The 22,790-nt window shown below is 45.4% G+C and overlaps 1 protein-coding gene across 1 annotated transcript; it reads left to right on the forward strand.

Moving 5' to 3' along the window:
• The first annotated feature begins 820 nt into the window (after positions 1–820).
• On the forward strand, positions 821–19,054 carry LOC115457925 (phospholipid scramblase 3-like). Its single transcript, XM_030187632.1, has 8 exons — positions 821–908; positions 5,953–6,022; positions 10,156–10,343; positions 11,985–12,012; positions 12,193–12,371; positions 14,125–14,286; positions 16,400–16,528; positions 18,539–19,054. Exons 2-8 carry the CDS (start codon positions 6,010–6,012, stop codon positions 18,596–18,598), a joined length of 759 nt encoding a protein of 252 aa, XP_030043492.1. The 5' UTR covers positions 821–908; positions 5,953–6,009; the 3' UTR covers positions 18,599–19,054.
• Positions 19,055–22,790: the final 3,736 nt, after the last annotated feature.

Consider the following 22,790-nt stretch of genomic DNA (forward strand, 5'->3'; position numbering starts at 1 on the left):
GGGTTTGGGAGATAGCGGGAAAGCTAAGGGTTGTAAAAGGACTGAGATCCCTGAAGGTTTTCTACCAGGTCACACAACAGCTGATAGAAACAGAGAGAATACTGAACCCATTTATTTTGGAAACATCACCATTGCTTATGGCCTTTCTGGCTAGATTGGTCAATTTACTTAAAAATACGTTTTCAGAGATTCTGCCAGCTGTGGTCCTAGGCATAGTTTAGGTTGGACATAGGGGGCGCCACTCCCAGGCAATCACCTGCCCCTTCCCAAAATGTTGCAGGTACTAATACTGAATGACTTCCTTACCCATTGCCCCTCCAAAATAAGCAGAGAAATACATGGTCTGATCTATGACTGCCTTTTCAGAGGTAGCAGGCTGGTGGGGGGAGGGGCAACAAGAAAGGTGGAAGCCAAATTTGGGGGATATGTACCCTCTACTGTGTACAAAACACGTGAAGCATGACTGATCTCTTCACCACTGGTTATGTTTTGACTTCTATTTAGTTGGAAGTAGGTTAAGGTTGCCAACTGGGTCCAGATTTGCAGACAGAGTTGATCCAGTCCTGGGTTTACCCCCATTGCATGCAGGGACTTGTAGTTCTGTCTTCCCCATTGCATTCCCTAAGGAAAGCAAAGACTACAAGTCCCAGCACGCCTCGGGGAGAATCTGGATCCAGACGGTAGCCTTTAAAGTACAAAGAAGGGGGAAATGCCTTTCTTCACGCTCCCACAAATAAGCAGCTAATCAAGCCACGCCTTCTACAACAGACCCACATCATTCCCAGCCCCCCTCCCCCTCCCTTTTCATTTCTGGAGCAAAAAGTGAGAAGAAATCAGAGCCCCGAGCTGTTGTGATTCACCACTGCGCTCTGCCATCTCTGCCTGTAACAGCAGCATCTCACTGCCAGGTAGGACGCGGTCTATTTACTGTCTCTTCTTGGCTCCGATTTCTGCATCTGTGCAGAGGAAAAAACTTGGGCTGAAATCAACAGATGAAACACAAGCCCCTGATAAACAGAGAGAAGGGTGCGGTCGCCCTGCCCCTGATTGAATTCAGGCTCTCTCTCTCCAGCTCCATCAGAGCCAGGTCTCTGTGTCTGTGTCTCTCTCTCTCACGCACAGGATCCGGCTCTGTGGGTGCTTGTGCACCCCCAATATTTACAAAATTCCTTGTATGTGTCCAGGGAGGGGTTATTTCCACTGTGCTTAGCACCCCCAATAATTTTGAAAAGTTGGCTCCTATGCTGTCACGCCCCACCTGCCACCCTGTAAAGCTCTCTCTCTCTCTCTCTCTCTCTCTCTCTCGCTCTCTCCCTCCATCAGATCCAGGTCTCTGTGTCTGTCTCTCTCATGTACCATCCGCCGCCCTAATTAGCACTCTCTTGCTCTCTCTTTCCCCCATCAGATCCAGGTCTCTGTGTCTGTCTCTCTCATATCCCATCCACGGTCCACCCCCCCCCCCCTAATAAGCACTCTCTCGCTCTCTGTCTCCCCCCCCCCCATCAGATCCAGGTCTCTGTCGCTCTCATGCCCCATCTGCCCCCCCTGATTAGCGCTCTCTCTCTCTTTCCCCCCATCAGATCCAAGTCTCTGTGTCTGTCTCTCTCATGTACCATCCGCCGCCCTAATTAGCACTCTTGCTCTCTCTTTCGGAGATCCAGGTCTCTGTGTCTGTCTCTCTCATGTCCCATCCACCCCCCCTAATTAGCACTCTCTTGCTCTCTCCCCCCCCCCCCTCATCAGATCCAGGTCTCTGTCTCTCTCATGCCCCATTAGCCCCCCTGATTAGCGCTCACTCTCTCTTTCCCCCCATCAGATCCAAGTCTCTGTGTCTGTCTCTCTCATGTACCATCCGCCGCCCTAATTAGCACTCTTGCTCTCTCTTTCGGAGATCCAGGTCTCTGTGTCTGTCTCTCTCATGTCCCATCCACCCCCCCTAATTAGCACTCTCTTGCTCTCTCCCCCCCCCCCCCCCCCCTCATCAGATCCAGGTCTCTGTCTCTCTCATGCCCCATTAGCCCCCCTGATTAGCGCTCACTCTCTCTTTCCCCCCATCAGATCCAAGTGTCTGTGTCTGTCTCTCTCATGTCTCACCTGGCCCCCTTTATAGCTCTCCCTCCCTGTCTATCTCACTTTCCCTGATCAAATTCCCAGCTCTCTTGTTCTCTCCTTCTGTCCACACCTTTCCCTGTTTCTCTCTCAAGTTAATTAAGGAAACCTTATTGGCCCAGCAGTTTGCATACCTGTTGCCCAAAGTAATATATAAAGCATTTAAAATAACAGAAGAGAAAAATAATTTTGTAACCGTGATAACAATAGGAAAATAACAGTTTAGGCTACAGAGAGAGCCATTCCTGGGTTCTGCAGTGCAAAGGAGCCGGTGTTTTGAATATCTCTCCTCCCGAATTGAACAAACCCCTTGACTGTGTCCTGGGAGAGGTGATTTCCATCGGGTTTAGCACTCGGGTCATTTTGAAAAGTTGGCAAGGATGCTGCTGCGGGTTTTCTCCGGGTTTGTGCCTTTTTCTGGCAAGAGGCAGGGGAGACATGATAGAGGTATATAAAATAATGAGCAGAGTGGAACAGGTGGATGTGAAGCGTCTGTTGACGCTTTCCAAAAATACTAGGACTAGGGGGCATGCGATGAAACTACAGTGTAGTAAATTTAAAACAAATCGGAGAAAATGTTTCTTCACCCAATGCATAATTAAACTCTGGAACTCGTTGCCGGAGAACGTGGTGAAGGCGGTTAGCTTGGCAGAGTTTAAAAAGGGGTTGGACGGTTTCCTAAAGGACAAGTCCATAAACCGCTACTAAATGGACTTGGGAAAAATCCACAATTCCAGGAATAACATGTATAGAATGTTTGTACGTTTGGGAAGCTCGCCAGGTGCCCTTGGCCTGGATTGGCTGCTGTCGTGGACAGGATGCTGGGCTCGATGGACCCTTGGTCTTTTCCCAGTGTGGCATTACTTATTTTTTGCTACACTCTCTTATCTTTCCTTCCCAGATTAGAAAGAGGCCTTTTATGCACCTTTTGTGGGAAGTCTCTGATTTTTTTTCTCTCTCTTTGGCATAGGTGCCAACTGAGCGGGTGCAGTGAGGCAGCTTCTTCATTGTATCCAGGGAGGGTTAATTTACTCTGCTCTTTTGGAAATGTGCATTTCTGTGTTCGAGTTTTGCCAGTACAGAGGAAAAATATTTTTGTTGCTCCGGTATTGCACTGCAGGCAAAGTCTGGATGCTTGCCTGCTTAATTAATTAATGACTGGGATTTCTTAACCACCTTTATGAAGAGATTCACCCAAGGCAGTGTACATAAGACGATTTTGTTAACAGCATAACAATAGTAAAAATTGACCAAATATAAACATAAGTACATTGAGCCTGCCATGAGTGGGAAAGCGCGGGGTACAAATGTAACAAAAAAAAAAAAAAGAGGTAAACCTGAAAACAGCAAATTGAAACCTAGTAACATAGTAAATGACGACAGATAAAGACCTAAACGGTCCATCCAGTCTGCCCAACAAGATAAACTCATTTTACATGGTATGTGATACTTTATACTCGAGTTTGATTCTCAGGGCACAGACCGTAGAAGTCTGCCCAGCACTTTTTTTGTACTAAAAGTTCTGAAGATTCTGGAATCCTAAAGAGTTACAAGATTCCGGAATCCCAATTAGTAGCAACATTCCATGTAGAACCCCAAAGAGTAACATAGTAAATGACGGCAGATAAAGACCTGAACGGTCCCATCCAGTCTGCCCAACAAGATAAACTCATTTTACATGCTATGTAATACTTTATAGGTATATCCGAGTTTGATTTGTCCCTGCCTTTCTCAGGGCACAGACCGTAGAAGTCCGCCCTGCACCGGTTTTATTCTCCAAATACCGGCGTCGCCACCCAATGTCCGCTAAGATTCCACGGAACCGTTCCTTCTAAACAGGATTCCTTTGTGTTTATCCCACGCATGTTTGAATTCCGTTACCGTTTTCATCTCCACCACCTCCCGCGGGAGGGCATTCCACGCATCCACCACCCTCTCCACATTTAACAGCGCCGGAATTCCAATAACACAGATATAATACGACGTCAGCATAATACTAATGAAATATCTAATAAGCACACGATGAAAACATTCAAATACACTACTACGATACCTAATGCTTTTCTGCAATACAGCTTACCATATAACTGAGGGGCCAAGTGCAGATATATAGATGGGGACAAGATGGGTGGTACAGAGTCAGTTGGGATAAATAGATGGGGGGGGGGTTAAACTCTAGGGCCCAGATGCACTAAACCTTAACGACCCTTTTAACGACCCTTTACTGGCCCTTAACGAAGAAATTTTCAACCAGAGCATGCATCAAAGGCCATTTTCCGACAACGCTAGTAGCTTAGCCAAAATTGGGTGGCGGAGCAGGTGGGGGGAAGAGGGGTTGGTGGTTGGGAGGCGAGGATGGTGGAGGGCAGACTTGTACGGTCTGTGCAGGGGTCAGTGGTGGGAGGTGGGACTCCTGAACAAGGCAGGTACAAATCAAGGTAAGGTTTACACATATGTTTGTCTTGTTGGGCAGACTGGATGGACCGTGCAGGTCTTTTTCTGCCGTCATCTACTATGTAGGTAATGAAAACGGAATGCAAACGAGAAACTACCATTGAAATGTGGACAATTCGGAATGCACTAACCATACCGACGCTTGCAACGAATCATTTACCGTCAGAAATTTAACGTGAGCTCAGACCTGTCGTTAAGGCCTGAGCTGTCATCTCCCCGCTGCCCCCTGCACCGTAAAAATCCTGTATGTATGGCCTTGCCCTCCCCAACCCCCGCCCGAGGTCGCCGCTGCTCCCCACTTCTCCCTGTATGAAATAAAAACTCATAAAAATCAAAACTTTTGCAGCGCCGGGCCCCCCTCCCTTCCTGTCTCTCTCTTCTCCTCCTCCCACCACTGCTCCGCCTCCCGCCATCCTCCGCCCCCGTGCCACGCCCCCCTGAGTTTGTCGCCGCAGCTCCCCCCCTCAACCGGACACCCCCTTCCGCCTTAATGGCCGGTGCAGCGCCTCTCACCTGTGTGTGAAGGCGCTGCACGGGATGGAACAGCCGATCGTCGATCGCTTCTGCCTTCACCTACGTCTCTCTCCTTCTTCCTGTGCCCGCCCTCCTCTGACGTAGGTTATCTACGTAGGTAACTTACGTCAGAGGAGGGCAGGCACAGGAAGAAGAAGAGAGACGTCGGTGAGGGCAGAAGCGATCGACGATCGGCTGTTCCATCCCGTGCAGCGCCTTCACACGCAGGTGAGAGGCGCTGCACTGGCCATTAAGGTGGAGGGGGGGGAGTGCGGCGATAAACTCAGGGGGCGTGGCATGGAGGCGGAGGATGGCGGGAGGCGGAGCAGTGGTGGGAGAAGGAGAAGAGAGAGACAGGAAGGGAGGGGGGCCCGTCGCTGCAAAAGTTTTGATTTTTATGAGTTTTTATTTCATACAGGGAGAAGCGGGGAGCAGCGGCGACCTCGGGCGGGGGGCGGGGGTGGGGGGGGCAAGGGCGTCCATACAGGACACTCCTGATGAGCGCCTTTGCCCCCTCCCGATCCTTTTTTGATGTTTGTTGAGATATTTTATGCAGGGGAAAGCGGGGAGCCACGTGTTTGTGTTGTTTTGGGGTTTTTTGGTTTTGACGTTTGTGGCATGCGCATAACGCTTGGCTGCTCTGCGCATGCTTTAGGGGCCGATTACCGACGGGGATTACGAATCTTTGATACATTGTACTTTTCAATACCGCACCGAACATGTGCGACTTGTTTTTTTGCTGCATGCTTCGTTTTTTCAAATTCGTTAAGGACTTTAACGTTTTAGATTTTTTTACGTATGGTTGATGCATCTGGGCCTTGGTCTGAAGTAACAACAGTCTTGTTTTCTTTACATTTTGCCCATTTTCCATCTCAGGGCTCGGTGTGTGTGAACAGCTGAGACTCGGACAGAGACTGTGTGATAAGCCTGGAAATGTCTGAACCAGGTAATGTAGAATCAGAGAGAGGGAAAGCTCTGTTATATACCGTAACACTTTGTGATAACGTTCAGTGAACCTTGTTCTCTCTCTTGCTTATACCCTGGCATTGTCCCTGGGGTTGCCCACCAGCCTGGATCAGCCTGAAGACCTTGATCCAGTTTTGATTTTGCCCCCTGGAAATCAGAAGTATTTCTCCCTGCATTCGATGTGGGAAAAGTTAGGATTGAGTCAGCCTCTGAGTTGACCGGGGTGAGAGTAGAAGTGTGTAAGTGTATGTGGGGGGGGGGGGGGGGGGGTACATTATGGAGGTGCAAAACAGGGGCGTGGCCAGACACCCAATTTTGGGTGGGCCTGGGCCCAAGATGGGTGGGCAGAAGAACCTCGCCCCATCCCACTGGTGGTTTAGTCTCTCCTCTCTGGTCTCTGAAACATCCTCCCTCCCCCCGCCTACCTTTTAAATAGCAGATTTTCACCAGCAACGAGCAGCAACTAATACACAGTGCTCATGTTGGCCCCACAGCCTTCCCTCTGATGCAACTTCCTGTTTCCGCATAGGTGGAAATACATCAGAGGGAAGGCTGTGAGGCTGGTGTGAGCAGTGTGTATCAGTCGCTGCTCGCTACAGGCAAAGATCTGCTATTTACATGGTACGCAGGAGGGACAGTTGTTGGGAGTTTTCGGCTGGTGGGGCTTGGGGATCCCTGCCAGCCACATCATAAGTGTGGTGCTACTGGGTGGGCCTGGGCCCACCCTTGGCTACGCCAATGGTGCAAAATTCTCCCCTACCACACAAAGACAAAATCATCTTGGAGAAAGAGATGGGTGGAGAGAAACCAGAATGGGAAATTACAAAAAAAAAATCCCACATCCACAACTCGCAAAAACAAGAAGCTCCATCCAGGAGCCCCTCATGTGACAGCAGCTCTAATTTCTACGGAGGTGTGTCATTTTGCTGAGTACTGTGGGGAGGAGAGAGCTATTTGTCAGGCTTGTGATACCACACTCACCCCAAAACAGATCGGTCATTCCTGAGGTAGGAAAAAAAAAGAGGGCCTGATACTCAAATGATTTGTGCTCCTAACTTTGACAATTATCCCTGGGATTCTGTATAGCGTGACTTTATTATTTACCCCGCGCTTTCCCACATATTGCAGGCTCAATGCGGCTTACATAGTAAATACAATTACAAAGTCTAGAGGAGAATATTACAAATTGTCATAAACGTGGAAGTTGTGAGGTTTGAGAAAATGTGAGTTGAATATAGATGCAAGCAAAGATGGGATAACAAAGGAAAAGAGATAGGGAAGGGTGAGGAGTAGGAAGGATGATAAGGAAAGATCAGACCAAGGTGTAGGAGACTTAAGTTATGCGTGCAAATCCAGTCGTATTGTGGACTTGCGCTCGCAACTTAATTAGTTAACAAGCTGATCAGTGCCGATGATTGCCACTTAACAAACACGCAATTATTGGCATTGATTAGAATTTACGCGCAGAACTATCTAAGCAAATTCTACAACACGATGTTTGTAAATCCTAAGTGGCTATGGGAGTGGAATGGGTGGGTCACGAGCCTTTCTAAAATCTGTGCACATGGTTATAAGATACAGCCGCTTCTCGAGAGGAGAACAAGATGGCGTCCGAGGAGGATGTTGGTCTCTGAGCTCCTGACTCTCGTTAAGCTCTAGGTTGAGATTTCCCTACCCGACGGACATCATGGGTAAGAGGAAAGGGAAGACGGCGACGCTAACCTCCTCAGCTCCCATAAGCTCTACTCCCCGGCAGCTGACACTTGAGAGTTGCGGAGTACAGAGAATCGAGCTGCAGACACACACGAAGGCCAGCTCCGACGTTGGATCGCCGGACTGCAGTATCGAGGGGGCATCGTTAAGCCCGCCATTACTCTCTGCCCCTCCACGACCCGGAAGCAGTTTGCTTGCAGCGGGATTCCAACCTGTTGAGCCGTCCGAAGAGGCAGGCCGACAGACTGTGAGAGGAGAGCCCTCTACAATGGTGACCCCAGTTGTGACTACTACCTGGAAAGAAGGGGTAGTAAACCCTCTCTACACCAGCGAATCGGGAAGTGCCTCCGGAGGTATTCGTGGACCAGTAAAACCTGCAGTGATTACTCTTGAGAGCCTATGGGACGCCATTCAGGCTATGAACAACAACCTACTCCAGGTAACTGATGTTATGAAAGACGATATAAATTCCCTTAAAATTTCTCAGAATCTTACAGCTTCTCAAGCACAGAAAAACGAAGAACAAATTGGGACAATGAACGGTGAAATTAAATTTCTCCATAATTTAACAACTACAATGCTTAAGGATAAGGAGATACTGGTTAAAAAAGTTGAATACCTTGACAACCAAGCAAGAAGGAATAACCTTAGACTTCTTAATTTTCCTAAAATACCGTTAATTCCGCCAGTTGACATGTTTAAAAGATATTTGGAAGAAGTCTTAAATATTCCTAAGGAAGCTTTACCACCAGTTGCCAAGGCGCAGTATATTTTTGGAGTTAAATCCGGTTCACCAGAACCTCCACCTGACTTAAATATAACTGCTTTTTTGGAGAACTCTCTAGAGATAGTGACACAAAGATTGACTCTTATAGTTTCTTTTGCTTTTGAAGTAGATAGAAATAATATTTTTCGTTTGTATTTTAAGCATATGCAAGCCAAATTTTGGGGGGATAAAATTCAGATTTATCCAGACCTCAACAGGGATACTCAGAAAAGATGTCGTGATTTTTTAATTTTAAAGCCAAGGATTACTGCCTTAGGCGGATTGTATATGCTGAAGTTTCCCTGCAGATGCCTGGTTACACTTGAAAATGTGAGTTATGTTTTCTTAGATCCTCAAAAAATGGCTGTATTTATAAAAGCCAAGGAAGAGGGGAAGGTTCAACCCTGAATGACAACATAGGAAATGATACTGTTAATGCCTGCTTGTGTGTGGACAAAGCTCTCCACCTTGGCTGATTGATTTATTTCCTTTCTAATTTTCTGATATCTTGCTCTCCCAAATATGGTGGTCATTATGTATATGATTTAATTTCCTTTTTCATTGATATGACAATATTGTTTAATTTAATCTTAAACCTTGCATTTATAGTGATATGAATGTATTATTTTCAAAAGCTATAAATAAAAATTAAAAAAAAAAAAAGATACAGCCGCTTCTCGCCTAATCTAGGCGTCATCATTCACACCAGGTTTTAATTGGCGTAACTTCCCCTGACTAAATTTAGTAGCGGAGTGGAGGAGTAGCCTAGTGGTTAGTGTAGTGGACTTTGATCCTGGGGAACTGGGTTTGATTCCCACTGCAGCTCCTTGTGACTCTGGGCAAGTCACTTAACCCTCCATTGCCCCTGGTACAAAATAAGTACCTGAATATATGTAAACCGCTTTGAATGTAGTTGCAAAAACCTCAGAAAGGCAGTATATCAAGTCCCATTTCCCTTTCCCTAGTTGAGATTCTACATGGAATGTTGCTACTATTGGAGATTCTGTTGCTACTATTTGGGATTCTACATGGAATGTTGCTATTCCACTAGCAACATTCCATGTAGAAACCTGCCCTTGCAGATCAGCAATGCGGCCACGCAAGCTTCTGTTTCTGTAAGTCTCACGTCCTGCACATATCAGAATTACAGAAACAGAAGCCTGCGTGGCCGCATTACTGATCTGCAAGGGCAGGCTTCTACATGGAATGTTGCTAGTGGAGGAGTAGCCTAGTGGTTATTGCAGTGGACTTTAATCTTGGGGAACTGAGTTCGATTCCCACTGCAGTTCCTTGTGACTCTGGGCAAGTCACTTAACCCTCCATTGCCCCTGGTACAAAATAAGTACCTGAATATATGTAAACCGCTTTGAATGTAGTTGCAAAAACCTCAGAAAGCCGGTATATCAAGTCCCATTTCCCCCTTTCCCTCTTTGAACATATTTTCATAGCACGCTGTGCGTGCATTAAAAGCACTTTTCTGCTTTGCATCCGTGTGAACTATTTGAGTGTTGCTCTCCGAAAATCCTGTTGTACACACACCCGCCTGCACCTTATGATACCGCGCTTCTTGGCCAACCTTATCAGAACCTGAGCATCGCCTTTAACCAGGACTGTGGGTTTCTTTTAAATTCCAGATGATCCACTCGCATGTCCCAAGGCATTTGACGAGCAGCCACCCAGTTACCCACCTGTGGAATTCAGTCCGCTTACAAACCTGGAGCAGCAGCAGCCCCAGACCTCCTCTGGTCCTGATCTCAAGGGTGCAGTGCCATATATGGACAAAATCCCAGGGGTACCGCCTGGGCTGGAATACCTCACGCAGGTTTGGAGCATGTCAATACATTTTATCTGCCTGTTAATCTGATCTGATGGTTTAGACAAATAGTTTTTCTTTAATGAATTGGGGGGGGGGGGGGGAATACAGGATGAAATATAAAATAAAAATCCCTCGGGTTGATATGGTTTTAACCAGGAGAGTGCTGCTGAATATCTGGACAGACTGTCATGACACTGCCCAGTTAGTTCCGGGATGGAATCTGAAGGGACCTGGGAGTTCTCGGACTACCACCAGTATTTAGTGCCGATACCCCAATTCCTAACCGGGCAACTAGGATCGCATAAAGAGCTGTCCTAGGTACCGGTAGTGAATTAAAGGGTGACCAGAACAGGTTTTTTCCGGTTCTAGATGAAACCGGATCTGCAGCCGAAATTTGCCGCTCGGTTTCAGCTGAAACCAGCCCAGCCCTCCAACTCGGAGCGGCCCTCACTTTTTCCTTCCCCGACTCCTTTGCTACCACTGCGGCCACTCCCCACAAACCACGGGAGCTCTCACTTTTACCACTTCTGCCCTCTTCCTCAAATATAACAAGTCCCTCCGGGCCTCCCCCCCCCCCCCCCCCCCCCCCCCCCCCCCCCCACCGTAGGATGCAGCCCACTTGTAGGCCGCTGCCACTGCTCCTAAGCCTTCCTTATTGCCCTGGTGGTCTAGTGGTGAGTTGGGCAAGAAGGATCTTCTGTTGCTCCTCCCCATTCCATGTATCCCGTGACTTCCAGTGGCAGTCTCATGAGAGTGCCGCTCGAGGTCGTGGCAGCCATTTTGTGATTTTCTGCTTTAAAACCTGTTAATGAACTGGACTGTTATTTATGTTTAAGTGATGCCTACAAAGATATTTTTTTTTTGTTTTGTTTTTTTGTTACATTTGTACCCTGCGCTTTCCCACTCATGGCAAGCTCAATGCGGCTTACATGGGGCAATGGAGGGTTAAGTGACTTGCCCACAGTCACAAGGAGCTGCCTGTGCCTGAAGTGGGAATGGAACTCAGTTCCTCAGCACCAACCACCACCCTAACCACTAGGCCACTCCTCCACTGATTTTTGTGTAAAACAAGCAAACATACTGGCCACAACTAGCAAAATTTGCACGGGGGATCCTGTACATCCTGCTACCAGCACATCTTCTAAGAAGACAACTTCTATTCCAGGAAGGACTACGGAAGACAGGAGAGCAAGACTGAATCCTGAGATTGTTGATGATTTCTTATTCATCCAGAGATTTAAAAATTGTAACAGTGCTTCATAGGGCATATTTTCCCCCTCTAGGGCATACAGAACGGGTTGTATTTTATACCCCTGGACATTTTAACAGTGTGAATTAGGATTCCTTGGTGTAGTAGAAATCACCTATTGTTGGGGTTGGAGGGGTAGAAGGTGGTGGTGGGACGGTAGATCTCGAGATTACTACTACAGGTTGCAGCAGCCATTTTGGGATTGGAGGTGGGGCACAGGCACGAGAATGTTGTGCTAGCTCCAAGTAAATAGGATTTTAATTATGCTAACAAGGTTTCTGTACGAATTATTCAAAGTGCCAAGTATAAATTATGTGGGGGGGGGGGGGGTTGTTTTTGGGTTTTTTTTAAAGAAAGAAATTTCGTTTGTAATGTTTTCTTTCTTCTTTTGCTTTCAGATTAACCAGATCTTAATTCATCCAAAATGTAAGCAAATTTCATTCCTTTCTCCTCCTCCCTACCCAGTTCCGGTCATTAACATACCTCCCCTTCCCCCCCCCAAAAAACAATTGTGGCCCAACATTGAGATGAGTTTGACACCCATGGGTCAGTTATTAGGATACTGCTAGTAATACTATCCAGTACATAGGACATCCTCTCTTTCAGATTTCACTACTCAATCTGGCAAAACCTACGAGATCAAGAACAATATTGGCCAGCAAATATTTATCGCCCATTCTGACCAGAAATGCTGTGGGCCGCTCTATGACGTGATGATAAGGGACAACTCCAACATGGATGTCATCCATCTACTGGAGATTTGCAAGTGTACCTGTACCCATCAGGTGGGTGTTGTACAAGGAAAATGCATACTTGAGGCTTAATTTGGTAACCCACAGCTTGTCAGAGGCTCACCTAATACAAGATACCCACGGTCTGTTATGAGCCATTGTCTTCTGCTATGTCCTCTGACTCTTTAGGTCTCCTGCTCACCCTAGACCTCTCATTTAATTCACCACCTCTTCATATGCAGTTTCACCAGGTCACTGGGCAGCTTCAGCAAATCGCTGGGGAGAACAGGTCTTTCCAATATACCCATGCTTTCTCTTATCTGATGATACCGGGGATGAAATTGCTGAAAATCTCAGACTTGATCCATCTTTTGATCTAGTTTGGTATTTAATTGTGTCATTACTCCACAGGATGAAAGCGTGTGAACATATTCTGAAGGACAGAATGGATGTAAACCCCAGTTCCTTCCATTAGGTTTTCTCCCGTAACAAATACAGGCCCCCTTTTTGGCTCTGAATAGTTTCCTCCATCACTCAGATCAAACGGTCCGAAAGATGTCATCTTTTTCCTACTCTTTTTTGGGCTTCATCCATTACCAATCCAACCCCACCCCTTCCGTGTTCACACGTGGAGAGAGGGTTACGTTGGAGCTGCTGAGGCCTGACCTACCTTGATGCAGCTCCAATGGTTTTGTGTGAAAGCTTCAGGGCCCTTGAGGATCCAAATACAGTCACTCAAGTGATCAGTCTTCACACACAGCTGGGTTTCCAACAAAATAAAAGTATTCTAAACCAAAACTATGTTCTGGGAGATAAATCCATAGGACCAGATTTTCAGCGAGGCTGGCCAGCGGATAAAAATTAAATTACAAACTCAGCGCCGTCTCGAATTCACATGCAACTATCAAGTATGGCTAAAACGTTGTCACTACAATCAATGTGAAATTAATGGACCTCAGTGGTGGTTCGTTTCGCATAGGGCTGTTTCCCCTTGACTCACCTCGCTCATCATCGGTCCTAAATGCTGAATTTCACTACCATACTCACAAAAGTACTTAAGTTCCAACTAATGTAAAACTTCATTTAATGAATAAGTACGTATTAATCTTGATCATAGGACCCACTGCCAACATAGGCCATGTTTTGCCGAAAAGCTGCTTCATGGTATGGCCCTTCTGCAAACACACAAAATTATAAGTTCACATTCACCCAATGTCCTACTCATAATATTGTAGCAACCTCTGATCCACTGATGATGTAAACTGTACTGAACCCTAAACAGTGGATATTAGCGGTATATAAGACCTGAATTGAATTAAATATGAGTCACACATTCCTCCATAATTGGACGCCCTACCAAAAAACAGTTGTGCTTACTTCATTGTGCCTTCAAGTCGTTAGATTTGTAACTTATCATGCTATAGGAGCCCCGTTAACTAGATCCAGTTGACCATTTAAGCTGTGGATAAAGTTAAGCATTGACACTCATCTTATCCCTATGTTCAGGGGTGCTATCCATTTAAATGGCACAATGGATTATGTGTAAAAATGCAGTGCGAACGCCATTGTTTATACACAAAAGTTAGGCCTGCTATCTCTGACTTAACTAGTACAAATAAGTTGCTTAATCAAAATTGTTTTTTCTACCTACCTATCCTCACTAACGATCATAAGTCCTTTCTGTAAGAGATAAATATTCCTGCTAAGGTTTCTGCTGCTCCCTAGACCAAAACACACCAACATCTTTAGTAAAAAAAAAAAAATCTATAAATACCTTAAAAAATTTTTTTGCCATTTATTTTATTAGATTGAAGTCCATTCTCCCCCGGGAACCATCATTGGCTATGCTACTCTGAACTGGTATACCCACGTGACCAGCCTCTCCATTTCAAATGCGTCAAAGGAAACCGTCCTGCTGATTATAGGCCCCAGCTTCCGAACAAACATCTTTGGCGATACCAACTTTGAGGTATGATTTTGGGGTTTTGTGGCCATGTATTTATGGTTGTTCACATCTAGAGTGGCGAAGTGCTTAGAGACTCGTCAACAAATTATAAACCATGGATTGCAGTCTTGCTTCGACTTTCAACCATTATGAATACGGAATGATGGTCGGTTGAAACTGAAAATCCAAAACAGTAATGTGTTCAGAGATGACACCGAGTACAACGTGTTGAAAAATGGAAGCAGTTGGGGGGGAGGGGCAGAGAGAAGGCAAAGACTTCAGAAGGAAGAGCAAGAACGAGGCCATTTGCAGCAGAGGGAGAGAAGAGAGTAAGAGAGGGATGAGGAAGTAAAGAAGGAAAAATATGGAGAGATTCTGTAGTGTTCAGTCTTATTTTACTTCCAGTGGTTTTCAAAGTATGTATTTCTGAACTCATACAAGCTCTCTAAAATGGAGTTTGTCCAAATTAGTCGGCACGTTTGATGGACTCAAAGTCATAACATGGGGATGCTGGGAAAAGGGCTATATCGCTGGATCAGACAGCAAGGTACTAACTTCTATTTATCTGCCAGTGTAAAAGATTCCCAACTCCATCATCGCTTTTGGGCAATCTGCACATCGCGAACTATGCACACTGACCGTAGAGTTCAGGCTTGGCCAAGTTCCATCCTTGAGGGGCTGCAAAGCAGACCAGTTTTTTCAGGATATCCCTGATGAATATGCATGAGAGAGATCTGCATACAGTGGATGTAGTGGGCATGCACATCTATCTCTGATGCATATTCATTACCTATCCCAAGTAATCACTTAAAATGTTTTACTATGTCAATTTACTTTAGTCAATCTTTGTTATTCAAATGACAACTTCAATCAACAGTATGGTTTCATTCATACTTCCATTCATTCCAGCGTTATTAGACATGCAAGGTGATAGCACAATAAGTTCACAGATAATATTACTTAAAGCTGATCAAAGTGCCTCATATATATCTTATTTCCTGGCAGTTCTCGGTGCTTATATAAGTCTCTTCAATAAGCAATCATAACAGTCCACTTTCCACAGCACCATGACTTTGTAGATCTTCTTTCATTATATTATTCACCCTATGTCAGTGTTCATAAATACCTTCACATCCCAATGTGTTCTAAAATTGGAATTTGATTATTTATTTCAAGTTGCATGGAAAGGCACAATTTTAGAACACGTTGGGCTCAGGCTCAACACACCAATTCTGCCTTGTCATAGATTCTGACTGGTTGTAGGGGGCCTGGCTAGTGTTGGGTGGGTCCCTTAGTGATCACCCCACCCCTGAAGAGGGTGACCTGGCATTTGAGTTCCAGCACCTTTTCCATTGTCTGCTAAAATTGACCCATGGTCCCCAAGTTTTAATGAAAGAGCTCAGGCTCTACACACCAATTCTGTCTTGTCATAGATTCTGTGACTGGTTGCAGGGGGCCTGCCTATTGTAGGGTGGGTCCTTCAGTGATCACCCCACCCCTGAAAGGTGGCCTGGCATTTGAGTACCGGCACCTTTTCCATTGTCTGCTAAAATTGACCCATGGTCCCCAAGTTTTAATGAAAGAGCTCAGGCTCTACACACCAATTCTGCCTTGTCATAGATTCTGACTGGTTGTAGGGGGCCTGGCTAGTGTGGGGTGGGTCCCTCAGTGATCACCCCACCCCTGAAGAGGGTGACCTGGTATTTGAGTTCCGGCACCTTTTCCATTGTCTGCTAAAATTGACCCATGGTCCCCAAGTTTTAATGAAAGAGCTCAGACTCTACACACCAATTCTGCCTTGTTATAGATTCTGTGACTGGTTGCAGGGGGGCTGGCTATTGTGGGGTGGGTCCCTCAGTGATCACCCCACCCCTGAAGAGGGTGACCTGGCATTTGAGTACCTTTTCCATTGCTAAAATTGACCCATGGACCCCAAGTTTTAAAGAAAGAGCTCAGGCTCTACACACCAATTCTGCCTTGTCATAGATTCTGACTGGTTGTAGGGGGCCTGGCTATTGTGGGGGTGGGTCCCTCAGTGATCACCCCACCCCTGAAGGGTGGCCTGGCATTTGAGTACCGGCACCTTTTTTGCTAGAAACAAAATGCACTGGTAGTAACTGTTACTATCTATTAACAGGTGAAGAGCAGAGATGAAACACAAACTATAGGGCAGATCATCAGGGATAATGATCAGTTTTCGATCCAGTTCCCTTTAGACCTGGAGGTTAACATCAAAGTAGTGCTGTTGGGAGCCACTCTCTACTTGGTAAGCAAACGTTATCCTGTTTGTCTGACCTTTCTACGTATAAAGTCCAAGCGCAGCATACGAGGGCTGGTTCCTTTCCCTAGGACAAAGCTGGAAATATGGATGTCTTACAATTAATTGCAAGTTTGGGCACTACTATGAATGGATGACTAATGGGGTGGGCCGTAATTTTGGTTGGTGCACTTTGTGGGATGGGGTGGATGAATAATCATGCGTGTGTTGATTATTGTAACTCACTCTGAATTCCATCAAATGCTCACAACTCATTCAGTCCACGGTCTTCAAACTTCTTCATCGGGCAAGTTGCTTTGATCATGTCACCCCCCCCCCCCTTTTTTTCTGCTTGCCGAACTGACTCCCAATCTCCTTTCCCATTAAGTTCAAGAGCCTTCTTATGGTCTTTAGAGGCCACCTCCCCTCTACCCCTGCCTATATCGATAATGTATTTATTCCTCACACTCTCGCTCTCTGTTCATCCATAAATAATCTTATCTATTCCCTCACTCTCTGCTGTCCACCTCACAATTTACTGTGAAACAGTTTGCACCTGTTTGTCCCCAAACAAATTCTCTCCCCTCCCATCTCCGCCAGGAACCTGCCTTTCCTCAGTTTCAATTGCTCATCAAAGCTTTCCTCTTCCATGAAGCCTTCAACCTTCCCCAGGGCTGATATTTCTCCCCTCGTGTCCTTGCCCTTGTCTTTACCCTTGACCTCTCCCTTTCTCCTTTCCCCTCTTACTCTAGACACTTTATTGTTCACCACGGATGGACATTTTGCAGTATATCAAGTGCTAGAAATAAATGTTCTGAAAACCAGTCTTGAGTAGTAGGTAGTCCAGGATAAGGTTGAGAACTCCTGGTCCAGGGTAATGGGGATGGATGGAATTGTTCACATTCAGAAGTGATGCATTGTCCAGGCTCAGGTAATTGTTGGGATGGTCTCAGAACTAAGAGGTTCAGGCATTTGTCAGGATCTTGGAGTTATGGAATGCTCCAGTTGACCAGGTTTTGACCAGGTTTTGCCCATGCTTAGGCGACCGGTGAGGGCCTTACCATAAGGCAAGGATCTTCAAGTGCCATAAACCAATTGGGTTTTCCAGCTTTCCACCATGAATGAACACGATGTCTATCTTGCATACAGTGAAGGTAGTGCCTGTAAATAGACCTTGTGCATATTCATGGTGGAAATCCTGAAAACTTGACCGGTTCGTGGTCCTCAGTGACTAAGTTTGGGGACCCCTCCCCCCCCTCCTGCAAAGGAAAACAAATCTAACCTCAAATGGATGACGTGAACAGTTCACACATGTAGATGACTGGGGAAAGCATCCGATTTTGTGGTTCCAAATGGAAAGGCCGAGCAGTCTGTATATTTGAAGAAATGTGGAATGGTGCCCTTTACCTTTGCCCATGTCCAAATGCTTCCTTCCCTTCCTCCTTTATGCCACTAAGAGCCTGGTTAAAATGGACTGGAGAGTGTGTCCATGCTTTTCAAAGAAAAAAAATTGCAGAAAATGTGTTGCAAGTAGGCCAGTTTCCTAAATAACATTAAAAACATTCACTGCCGGGTTGTGTATGGTCAGAGGTGTGGCATCAACAGCCCCTTAAGGACCCTCGGTCACCCATGCATGTGCCTGTATTACAGGGAGCAGAGACTGGGATATGACCAGAGGTGTGGCATGAACAGCCCCTTAAGGACCCTCGGTCACCCATGGATGTGCCTGTAATTGTTGGTTGCCTACATTCAATATATGATGTATACCACCTTTGGTGAATTTTTTTTCAAAAAGGTGGTAAATAAATCCTAATAAAATAAATTTAGAGAAGCAATTAGTGCATTAATTAGTTTATTTATATTTCAACACAAGCTTTATTTAAAAAAAAAAAAAAAGTACTAATATATGTTCACATTAAAGGCATTTGACACACATTGAGACATTTGTGTAATTTGGTAAAGATGCTTAAAGGTTTTTAGGGTTGCTGGCAGAATGACCGGGTCTCTCGTTTTTACCAGGATCACCTAGTGGAGATAAAGAGACGTGAACTGGAGCGGAGGACCAGACATCGCAACTGATGGAGGAGAAAACCGCTCACCAGGCGTCTGTCCCTTCCAGTAGGAATCAAAGGGACGGGAGAGATGACACCGTATTCCAGACTGGAGAGTTTCATGCCAGTAGCTAATCTGTCCTTACCTTGTAACCTGACCAACTTTTATGTACCTCTTCAGCTCTCATATCTCTTTCTTCCCTGAGCCATCTGGATGAGTCTCCGTGATGGGTTGAGCAGAGAGTAAGGTAGAATAGTCTTTCCATGGAATGAAGAGCCTAGCTTTATAAAAACACAGAGCCAAGATTAAGGTCTGTCATGGCCATTCACTGGCAAAGAGGTATTATTTGGTTAGCTTTGTTAAGAAGGTCATTACAGAACTGAATCCCAGAAGCTTTTTGAACAATACAGTCTCATCCTATCATCCCAACACAACACGAACAAACCCACAAATATAAACACCCCAGACTACACCCTAGCCTGAAAATCCTCAGCATTACAATCGACCGTAACCTCACACTGAGCCAAGTGAACTCCACAACCAAAAAAAATGTTCCGCTCAATGTGGAAACTCAAACGCGTGAAACCATTCTTCTCAAGGGAATCATTTCGCAACCTGATACCATCAATGGTACTAAGCCATGCAGACTACTGCAATGGAATCTATGCGGGATGCAAAGAACAACTCATAAAGAAACTCCAGACCGCTCAAAATACAGCAGCCAGGCTTATATTTGGAAAAACGCGATTCAAAAGCGCCAAACCCCTCTGTGAAAAACTGCACTGGCTCCCAATCAAAGAACGTATTGCTTTCAAAATCTGCACCCTGGTCCATAAAATTATCTACGGCGAAGCCCAGGGATACATGACAGACCTCATCGACCTACCAACCAGAAACACAATCGGATCAACAAGAACATACTTAAATCTTCATTACTCAAGCTGCAAAGGTCTCAAATCAAATCAACTTATGCATCCATCTTCTCCTACATAAGCACGCAACTGTGGAACACACTACCGAAAGCCACAAAAACAACGTACGACAACCTAAACTTCCAGAAATCACTAAAGACCAACCTGTTCAAAAAGGCATACCCCACCGACCCAACTTAAGTGCCTGAACCCTGCGACACAACGAAACCAAAGCTCATAATAACATTACAAAACTCTTCCTCTGTACGATTCCCCAATGTGTCGGTACCACATTGAACCTTATTCGACCACAACATCACTCTGTATTTGTTTCTCTACTGGAGTTGGCGAACGCCTTCACGGTACTATGTAAGCCACATTGAGCCTTCAAATAGGTACATAAGTAATGCCACACTGGGAAAAGACCAAGGGTCCATCGAGCCCAGCATCCTGTCCACGACAGCGGCCAATCCAGGCCAAGGGCACCTGGCAAGCTTCCCAAACGTACAAACATTCTATACATGTTATTCCTGGAATTGTGAATTTTTCCCAAGTCCATTTAGTAGTGGTTTATGGACTTGTCCTTTAGGAAACTGTCTAACTCCTTTTTAAACTCAGCCAAGCTAACTGCCTTCACCACGTTCTCCGGCAACGTGGGAAAATGTGGGATACAAATGTAACAAATAAATAAATAAACTTCCCTCTCTCAGGGGTTTGGAGTTTGGTCCTAAGTTTGGATCATGTAGGCAGTAGGATAAGTAGGAACAGGACAAGATCTAGTTGTCAATAGGAGGATGCATCAGGTGTGTAATATGACACCACAATTTCCCTTCCATAGGAGGACAGAGGCCTAACTACAAATAGCAAAACACCTGTTCCTAAAAACCAGCCTGCAAGCTTAGGTCCTGCTAATTAACAAGGCTCATGCACATAATTTGCACCTTATTTGTACATACTTTTAGCCCTGCCTAGGTTTACGATATGTCCGGATTTACCCGGACATGTGCTCTTTTTGAGGACATGTCCGGGCAACCGGGCGGCTTTTGGCAATCTGCCCGTTTGTCCAGATTTCAGGACAAACGAGCAGGCTGGTGGGCAGGCCGTCCTATAGGACGGCCTGCCCGCCAAACTGGCCATTTGTCCAGAAATCTGGACAAACGGGCAGATTGCTAGCCTCCCCTCCTTTTACTTACTACTGCCCTGGTGATCTAGTGACCTCTTCCGCCTTCGGGGCAGGAAAGAGCCCCCTCTTTCCTGCCCGGAGCGCTGCCCTGCATGCATCACTCCTGTTGCTGATCTCGGCGCCGATTCAAAATGGCCGCCGAGAGTTGAAGTGACCTCACATTACATGTCTGTTATTTGAATTTCAGTGCTATTAAATTATATTTTTGATCCTGTTGAACGGTAGTTCTGTTTTCAAGTTTACCTCATTCATTTGTTTATACTTGGCCATTTTTAAGGTATTTATTTATATTTTGTTCACACCATTTTCAGTAGTAGCTGAAGGTGTTACATTCAGGTACTCTGGATATTTCTCTGTCCCAGGAGGGCTCACAATCTAAGTTTGTACCTGAAGGGATAGAGGGTTAAGTGACATGCCCAAGATCACAAGGAGCAGTGGTGAGATTTGAACCAGCCACCTCTGGATTGCAAGACCGGTGCTCTAACCACTAGGCCACTCCAGAATCTTGCTATTCTTTGAGATTCTGCATGGAATCTTGTCACTCTTTAAGATTCCAGAATCTTATTTATTTATTTGGATTTTGCTCACACCTTTTTCAGTAGTAGCTCAAGGTGAGTTACATTCAGGGACTCTGGATATTTCTCTGTCCCAGGAGGGCTCACAATCTAAGTTTGTACCTGAGGCAATGGAGGGTTAGATGACTTGCCCAAGATCACAAGGAGCAGCAGTGGGATTTGAACCGGCCACCTCTGGATTGCAAGTCCAGTGCTCTAACCACTAGGCCACTCCTCCACTCCGGAATCTTGCTATTCTTTGGGGTTCTACATGGAATGTCGCTACTCTTTGAGATTCCAGAATCTTATTTAGATTTTGCTCATACCTTTGTCAGTAGTAGTTCAAGGTGAGTTACATTCAGGTACTCTGGATATTTCTCTGTCCCAGGAGGGCTCACAATCTAAGTTTGTACCTGAGGGAATGGAGGGTTAAGTGACTTGCCCAAGATGACAAGGAGCAGCAGCGGGATTTGAACCGGCCATGGTCACCTCTGTTATTTTACTATTGCTATACTATTAACAAAATTGTAACTTTTATGTTAAACTGTACCTGTGAATCTCTTCATAAAGGCAGTTAATACATCCCAATAAATAAACTAAAATAAATGTATATATATGTCTATTCTATGGACCTACTATCCTTCACATATGCATGAACATAGAGTTGATGTAATGTTTGCACCTAGATTTGGAAGATGTGCATGTAACTTACAGTATTATATAGGGCACATATGTACGTCTGCCCTGCCTATGTGTATGTCTACCTTGAAACTATGCAGTATCCCCAAGATTCTATTTATCACACCCACCCACTTTTCCACACCCAACTTTGTATGCACATCATAGATTCTCACGTAAATCAATTGACTAATGAGCTTGGCAACATCAAGGATTAGGTGCTACCAACCAAGTATTGACGTTAATTGGCAGTCTTAAAAAATGTGCCCGTGCATCTCGCTGTTCGCAATTCTGTAAATCGCTGCACCCAACTTCAATCGCACGTATCTGAAAGGGGGGGGGCGAGTTGTGGCATTCGAAAAAGTTGCACATCGATGTACAGCATTCGCCTGAAGCGAGTCAAAGTTGGGCGCCGACATTTACCCCTGCTTTTAGCTGAAGGAAGTATGGCGTCAGAGGTTAGACTCGTGATCTGCGCCGAATGCTATTCTAGAAATGGTGCGCTCCCTTTATAGAACAGCGCTCAAGTTTTTTGGCGGTTATAGAATGGCGTTTAGGCATAATATCGGCATTTCTTTCACAGCTGGTACCTGAATGTTGATGCTTCTCTATAGAATTGCTCTGTATCTGTATTGTATATTTACTGTTTGTGTGTCATATGTTTTGTTTTTGAATGTTATTTACTATTTTATATATTGTGTTATGCTTTCTATAAGATGCCTGAAGTGCCATTGTTTTGGGGCAGGTGAGACAGAAATGTAAATAAGAGCCAATTGCTGAACAGATTAGCAGAGACCTTCATGGCACTTGGAATGGGTTGGGCCAGTCCTGATTTGTCATGGAGATGTTATTTTGAAATGACAGCTGTATGGACGCAGTGGGGGTAAAGTCCA

Source organism: Microcaecilia unicolor, chromosome 14 (genome assembly GCF_901765095.1).
Source record: "Microcaecilia unicolor chromosome 14, aMicUni1.1, whole genome shotgun sequence".
NCBI classification, from domain to species: domain Eukaryota; kingdom Metazoa; phylum Chordata; class Amphibia; order Gymnophiona; family Siphonopidae; genus Microcaecilia; species Microcaecilia unicolor.

Bases quoted from the DNA above. Each gene is read 5' to 3' on its own strand.
- LOC115457925 (XM_030187632.1), top strand. The intron at 10,344-11,984 runs GTTTGGAGCATG...TTTTGCTTTCAG, and splicing joins GGCTGGAATACCTCACGCAG to ATTAACCAGATCTTAATTCA. The intron at 12,372-14,124 runs GTGGGTGTTGTA...TTATTTTATTAG, and splicing joins AGTGTACCTGTACCCATCAG to ATTGAAGTCCATTCTCCCCC.